The sequence below is a fragment of the Cydia fagiglandana genome, chromosome 4 (genome assembly GCF_963556715.1).
Source record: "Cydia fagiglandana chromosome 4, ilCydFagi1.1, whole genome shotgun sequence".
NCBI lineage: Eukaryota > Metazoa > Arthropoda > Insecta > Lepidoptera > Tortricidae > Cydia > Cydia fagiglandana.
Window position 1 is genome coordinate 20,802,029 of NC_085935.1, and position 7,495 is coordinate 20,809,523.

At 39.3% G+C, this 7,495-nt stretch overlaps 2 protein-coding genes across 2 annotated transcripts; one reads left to right on the forward strand and one right to left on the reverse strand.

The window, feature by feature from the left end:
* Positions 1 to 1,525: 1,525 nt before the first annotated feature.
* Positions 1,526 to 3,348, forward strand: LOC134664053 (macrophage mannose receptor 1-like). Its single transcript, XM_063520623.1, has 4 exons — positions 1,526 to 1,637; positions 1,747 to 1,959; positions 2,383 to 2,637; positions 3,168 to 3,348. Exons 1-4 carry the CDS (start codon positions 1,541 to 1,543, stop codon positions 3,338 to 3,340), a joined length of 738 nt encoding a protein of 245 aa, XP_063376693.1. The 5' UTR covers positions 1,526 to 1,540; the 3' UTR covers positions 3,341 to 3,348.
* Positions 3,349 to 4,429: 1,081 nt separating this feature from the next.
* LOC134664031 (transcription factor sox-3-like) lies at positions 4,430 to 6,200 on the reverse strand. The gene has a single exon (XM_063520594.1). It carries the CDS (start codon positions 5,885 to 5,887, stop codon positions 5,234 to 5,236), a length of 654 nt encoding a protein of 217 aa, XP_063376664.1. The 5' UTR covers positions 5,888 to 6,200; the 3' UTR covers positions 4,430 to 5,233.
* Between the last annotated feature and the right edge of the window lie 1,295 nt (positions 6,201 to 7,495).

The following is a 7,495-nucleotide window of genomic DNA, read 5'->3' on the forward strand; positions in this document are numbered from 1 at the left end:
ACAGTGGTGGATATTTTTGACTGTCTTCCGACCACAAGCGCCGTAGAGGGCATTATAACTTTTATAAGTACATCGAGATGTATTTTAATTTTAAATATTTATTTGAAATTCATTGTACGTGATATAATCCGTTCAAATTTAGTACGTACCCACTATTAAATATTATAGGCCTATACCCCTACCCTAAATATTATTACCTATACCTATAATATATTTTTCACTAATCGTAATATGTGAAAAGAAAGATTGGTTGAATAAGTATGTATAAGTAATTGGTGTAACGGCTTGGAAAAAAATACAGTATTTTTATTTATTTAAATTGACAATAATTAAAATTTGATTTGAAACTCAATAAATAAGACAATAAATTATTAATTTGGTTTTTAAATGACTCCTCCCATCCCCACTCCTCCTACCCTAACTTTGTTATGAATTGTGCATTGTACGGAAACCTTGAAACGAAAATCTGAATCGAACTTGACCGGGTTTTATCCATACTGACGAACTTGGGTATTACAAAGATTGTACGAAAGAAAGATAACCTCTGCCACGTAAGCCCGCGGTGATAGTGAGATTAGTGAGCAGGTACCTATATAACGGATGCGCGAGAGCAGCTCATTTATAAAGCTTCTATAGTGACAAGACAGTCCACGAATTGTACAAGATTAATTACTTTACAATCTTTACATCACTATATAAAATGTCCCGTTTTAGGTTGTTGTGTCTTATTTTATTCACGGGTAAGTTGGACCAAGCTAACTCTGCAATGTATACAAGTGGAATAAGTAACAAAGTGTGGCGATGTCATCCTAAATGACGAATTACTTAAACAATCTTTAAAAAAGACACTCCTAAATTAAGTTACATACCTATATTTATTTAGTGAATGAATTAACGGGTCTAACGCGATTAAATTTAATCATTTTACCTATTTTATCCGACGTTTCAGCCAGGTTACGTTTCACTAGCTGTCGAATAAAAGCTAAAATAATAGAAATTAATCGCGTTACATCCATCCGGTGCCCATCGCGCAGGCAGCATTACCTCAATGGCAATCCTTTGCGCGAGAAAGTTGCCTGCGCGAGAGTCCCCTGTTGCCTGGAATTAAATTGTACTCGTGTTTACCTACAGGGTGTCAGTACGCAGCCGGCAGTCCGGTGAGCGTTACAAAGTACGAGTACGTACTCGAAGCGGACGCGTGGCTGCGCTTGCACATCGTGCCCGCTGCCTGGTCAGACGCCGCCGTGCACTGCCAACTCGAAGGTACGTTTTTTGTAACAAGTTTCCATTTTTGATTCAAGCTTCACGCTTGCAAAAGCTTGTACAACCAAGGAACGTGCACGCACGACGCTGATGCCTCAAATGTATGGCATTTGGCGAGCGTACTTTCCCTAGCCGGCACTATACATTGTAATAATTAGGAAATAACAAAATTATCAAGACGAAATACCTGATACGAGGTCTTCTCCACAATGACCTTAAACTGCGTTTTACAGATGGTGTGTTGGCGTCTCCCACGTCCAGCGCAATTGCACGGAAGATGCTCGACGTGATGAACAAGCACAAACTGGCTTTGAACAGCGTGTTCATCGGAGCAACGAGCCGTTTCTCTAAAGGAAACTTTAAATCGTTGGACGGTAAATGGATTAAATAGCTGATTTTGAACTCCTTTCTTCAGTAGGTAACATTAATTCTCTTATTTGTTGTTATACTCTTTGCTTTTCAAAAAGGAATATCTTTTGACAGGAGAGAATCTCGCTGACAGCTTGGAGTGGGCTTCGGGCGAGCCGGACAACGCCTTTGACGCCGAGGACTGCCTGGCGCTGACCGGCGCGGGCACGCTGGCTGACGTCAGCTGCACTAGAGTGCTGCCCTACTTTTGCCGCAAGACCGTCCACAACTGCTCCTCCGACAATGAAATCACAAGTCCCACACCTGGGCTGCGAACATGCAACAATCGTAAGATATATACCCTGACTGTGTGCTGTGGATAGTACCTTCTGCCGTCATAAGTATTTACCTAACCGAGTATGTCAACGTTGACTAAAGTTGTCCCGGCTAATGGAAACCTGGGACCCGCTTGGCAACTAATTCCAAGAATGGACATAGGCACTATAGTTTTACGAAAGAAAATGCCATCTGACCCCTCAGCATGCTTCCTGCAAAATCCACAAATTAGGTGGTATGAGGTTCAAGGGAGATCAGTGCATATAAAGAGAAAAATAACACAAGGATTTTTATGCGGAGGCCAAAGTCTAAGGATCCAGGAGCAGGAGGTCAGAGAGAGGCTCGTATCTAAATGAAAAGGCCGAAGGCCCATCACCGCGTAGGGCCGTAGCCCCAAAACACTTATCACTTTAAAAATATATTTCAATTTTTCAGGGTCTGACTACAAATGGGAGACCATCACAGGAAGCTGCTACAAGTTCCACGGCGTATCGAAACCCTGGCGCCTCGCCCTGGCCATGTGCCACGCCGAGGGCGGACATCTGGCCGTCATCAACAGCGAGACCGAGTCCGCTGTTCTCAAGAACCTTTACAAGAACAACACACACACAGTCACTGGAGCAGATCAACCAAGACATGCATTAATTGGCTTCAGTAAATATGATGATGGCGCGTGGGCAACTATATTCGGTGAGTGAGGATAGGTAATATCTATTTTTGATACGTTTTACTGCTGGGCACAGTTAAAGATGACTCCCTCTAGGACGGTTTGGGTTCGACACTTCATTTTCTATCTATGTAGATAGCCGCGGTGTACCAGATCCTTTCTTTACGTTATTAGCCCAGTGCGAATTGAATGTTGGTGCGCGTGCTGTGGCCGCTGCTTGAATCCATCGCAGGCGCGGACTTCTGACTGCTTTATTTGACGTTCAGAAGCGCATTGTAATATGCCTACTTGTAAAATAAACTATCCTTACATTTATCTCTTTATATTTATATGGCCGGAGGGTATGATATTTCGGCGGTTCTGTGGGAATCTGCATCAGAAATCTGCTGTGTCGCTAAAATGATTAGTTTTTATGTTTGTGTAGTAGACATCAAATATATGATTATTATTGTACGTATGTTAGTCTATAAGGTACATGCCTTATCTATCTTATCTACATATTTATATACGATGTATGAAAATAAACAATATTTGATTATTTTCTTTTCGCCAGGCGAGACGCTCACCGAGGCTGGATTCGCGAACTGGGACGTAGGCGAGCCAAGCAACGGCAGTGGAGCAGTGAACGAATACTGCGGCTCCATGCACCTTAACGGGCTACTCAACGACGCTTCCTGCTCTCGGAAGTCGCCGTTTATTTGCGAAATTACCCCTTCTAAGTTTTGATTCTTTCTTGTTTACTTTCTTGTTTTAAAACTAAAATAACTTCTTTGTCCGTTTTTGAAACATTACAGGAAATTAAGCTAATTTTATGGTAATATAGAGTATATAGACTCTAATTCACGTAATTTTAGTCACTTGCCGCATACGTGACATGTTTCGGAAAGCCTGCGCCGCGGACATAGATTTTTTGGACATAGTTTTTTTTTACTTATTGAATACTATGTAAGTTCTAGTTCGTTTTCTTTTTATATAGGATTTTTCTTAGCTTGCATTGTATTCATTTTGAAGTAGGATGGAAAACAATATTTCTTACTTTGTTTAAAAAAAAGATATATTGGATGTTAAAAATTATGAAATCCGTTCAGAATAAAGTAATATACAAGATATTTATTTTATATCGAACTGTCATCAAAAATTGATTTAATGCTAAAGGAATTTTGTGTTTGATCGGCAATCAACTTTAATAGTAGATAATTTATCAAAAACTTTTTAATTTACTTCATATAGATATTTACTTAAAAAGTTTTAATTGTCGTATTTTTAACAAAACCAAAATAAAGTTAATTGATTCACTCAGTTTACATAAATAAGTACGAGAAAGTTGATAAATCTGTGACTTATTATAGCTTTATCTGTGTCCTGTGTCGTGAACTTGTTTGTTTGGTGATAGATAACCTGCGCTAAAAGTCATAGCTCAAAATAAACTTAATCCTAAAATCGGCACTGCCGGCCTAGCCAAAGTTACAATCGCTATCGCTTCGACAACGAAAAGCATTATGTCTCTCTATCACTCTTCCATATTAGTGTGACAGTGACAGTTGCGTTTCGATCGCTACGGAGCGTAAGCGATTGGTATCTTGGCCACGCGGCCTGGTCTGCGGGCATGGTAGTGCACAAAACCTTGTATTGAACTCTTATCGAATTAAATACAAAAATTGCTTAATGCGTTATGATGGGTATAAAACTTTAGGAAATGTTACCTTTGTATTCAAACGACACGTGTACCTATATGAAGAAATAGTTACCTAATATAATTTTAGTAAGAGAAAGAGCAACTTGTGTTTTAATGAATATTTTAATATGAGTAAAACTTTAACTTTCAAGGACCGTTTTCATTCAGATTTAATAATTATTATTAGTAGGTAATTGTTAACGCCACAAACAGTTAAAGCTAATATTACAATAATGACAAGGAAACAATATTTAAAACAGTGGTAGCGGTAACTCCAAATTCAATGTAGTTCAATTGTCCATGCGGCTGACAATTAGCACGTATTAGAAAATGAATTCCCAAATACTGTCACAGGCAGCAGATAAGACACTGTCGCTAATGGTATCAAGGAAATTGGCAGATGACAGCGCCCGCGTCAAGGCTACAGCAATGAAGTCCCAGCAGTAATGCAGCTGCAGTTGCCATCCGAACATCACCTTTATGGTAACTACTGATACTGAACGCGTCGGTGTTATTGTCAATTTCTATAGTAAAACCACCTTTATACAGTATCAACTGCTGTCATATATTATGCTACTTGGTGGTCATTAGGGTGTCACTTGAAGAATCGGGTCTACTCGAGTATACTCAGCTATTGGGATATTTGTTTGTTCCAATACACTTGGCACTCTAGTGATTCTATGTAGCAATTCAAAAGAGAACGTGTATCGTGCTTATCCAGGTTCAGCTAATCATAAAATATCGGCTCTAACAGGCATTGGATCTTGTATAATTATGTTAGTATTCATTCCTGGGTAAATATTCGCACTTGCCTTCTCTCTATGTTTGCATTGCGTCTACTGCATCAGTTTGCATCGCAATAACATTTCACAACTGTTGCTTCTAAGAAGAATCTTGTCAAGAAAAATGGTAACTAATCCAAAACACCTTCCATCTTTTCCACCCTACTGGACGCCGAAAGGATAGTGGTAGGATATCCTCGTAATATCGTCGGACACGTAGTGCAGATCCTGATATGCCTTCACCATCATTTGCTGGTTGACGAGGGCGAACGGCCTCGGTGATATACTCTCGATCGAAGGCAGAGGCCGCAAGTCCAAACTCGGCAGCGCTTCTTCCTTAGGCCTCGCTGGGACGTACGAAGCTTGCGGCACACTCGGGACCGTGTAGCTTATCATATTGTTGTACATTATCTGATCAGAGTAGCTTAATGGGATTTGGTAAGTCTGTTCTGGACGCGGTTCTTCAGGGATGGGTTCTCTGTACATAGGGTTGAAGACAGTAATGTCTGGACGGTTTTTCCTTCGTGGGCGATACTTGTAGTCCGGATAATCCTGCATATGCTTTATTCGGAGTCGCTTCGCTTCATCAATGAATGGTCTCTTCTCTGTCTCGTTCAAGCTCTTCCATTCCAAACCAAGCCGTTTGGAGATCTCAGAGTTGTGAAGCTTTGGGTTTAACAATGATATCTTCTTTCTCTGAAGCCTGGACCAGACCATGAAGGCGTTCATAGGCCGTTTGATGTGATAAGGGTTAGGATTTCGCGAAAGTTTTTGCACTGGTTTGGTTAAAGCGGACGTTTCTATCGGGTACGCCATAGTGATTACGCTATTTTGATGAGGCTTGAGGCATTTCGCGCTCTAATTTGGGTTACACTAAATTGGTATTTTAAGTTGTCCGAAATTGCCGCCGCTCAGCCGGCCAGGCCCGTACTGTGAGCTGAACGCTGTCATTAGACCAACAATGGCGGCCATACAATAGGAATGACAATTTTCCATGTATTATTTGCCGCTGAATAAAGAGCGGCGACAATGCACTGATTGCTCACAAATTGTCAAATGATACTGGTGTATGTTTTGTGCGAGGCGCGCCGGCGGGATGGTTTATTAAAAGATGGACCTGTACACTCACCTGCAAAATATACTGTACAACCCAACACTTGTGCGGGTTAGCACTGATTGACTAGCACGTTATCGTTTACGCGGATTAGCAAAGTAATATTTTGGTTTTGATTAATATGGATTTCCGCAAAGTAACGCCTGATTCTATTCACTATTTTATATTGTACAAGGCAGTGCGCAAAAATAACTGTCACAGTCTTTTTTGTACAGCCATAAGAATACGTCATGTATTTCACACGCTTCATTATGCAACATTATATGAATCTCGACTTGATGGAATCTACACTTGGTAGTGTAGGTAAATGTTAACTATAATCAATTTGGCCCTAACGTCAGTTACCGTTTCGCCTCATTTTAGGAATAAATATACAGGGGGCAAAAAAATAAGTGCATGCTCGTTGCCAGGGAGGTTTCGGGATTATACTGAACAACTTTTACTATGGCGCCAACCCCGAAATCCCGAAAAAAAATTACCCTTCCATAGAAAATAGACCAGCCAAAATGTATGAAAGTGCCAATTTTTTTTTCGCGAACTCGAGTTGGTTGGTCCTATAGTAAAGGTTGCTCAGTATAGGTAATCCCCAAACCTCCCTGGCAACGGGAATGCTCTTATTTTTTAGCCACCCTGTAATTATATTCAGGTCATGTAAGTCTAAAGTATCCAAATAAAACTTAAAGGTAAGACTTATACAAAACTTAAACAAAATCTCTTCAAAATTTATACCACAATGCATTTGAGCCATTAGCCTGTTTTTTTGTCATTTATGTATTTGTACCAATTCATGTATATTTCCTAACCTTAACCTAAATATACGGTGTAACATGAGTAAACCGAATAATTTTAACAGCGTATTCCTGATCATATTTAGAGACAAAAATGTCCTATAAACTTTTTTTTAAAAACGCCTAGTTTCAGAGATAATATTAATTTAAAAATAAACAAGTTTTTGTTGTTACATAATGTAAAAGGCCTTTTTGATGGTAATGTTGCTGCTATGGGACGTAGTCTAAATATCCTTATTGAGAGATGTCAAAAAGTGACAAGTAACACTTTGCAAAAAGAAGGTTTTATGAAAAAATAATGTAAAAATCAATTTTAAGTAACAAGTTTACTAATAAGATTATTTTTTTATGATAATTAAGATTATTTACAAATACATTCAACAAATTGAAAAAACAAAACAAAAAAAAAATTTTTTTTTTTGGCGAAATTGACCTAAACTCATATTACATTTTTTCCTTCTTTTGACCTCAGAAATGCGTGGTTAAAATTATTCGGTTTCCTCATGTTACACCGTGTATAAC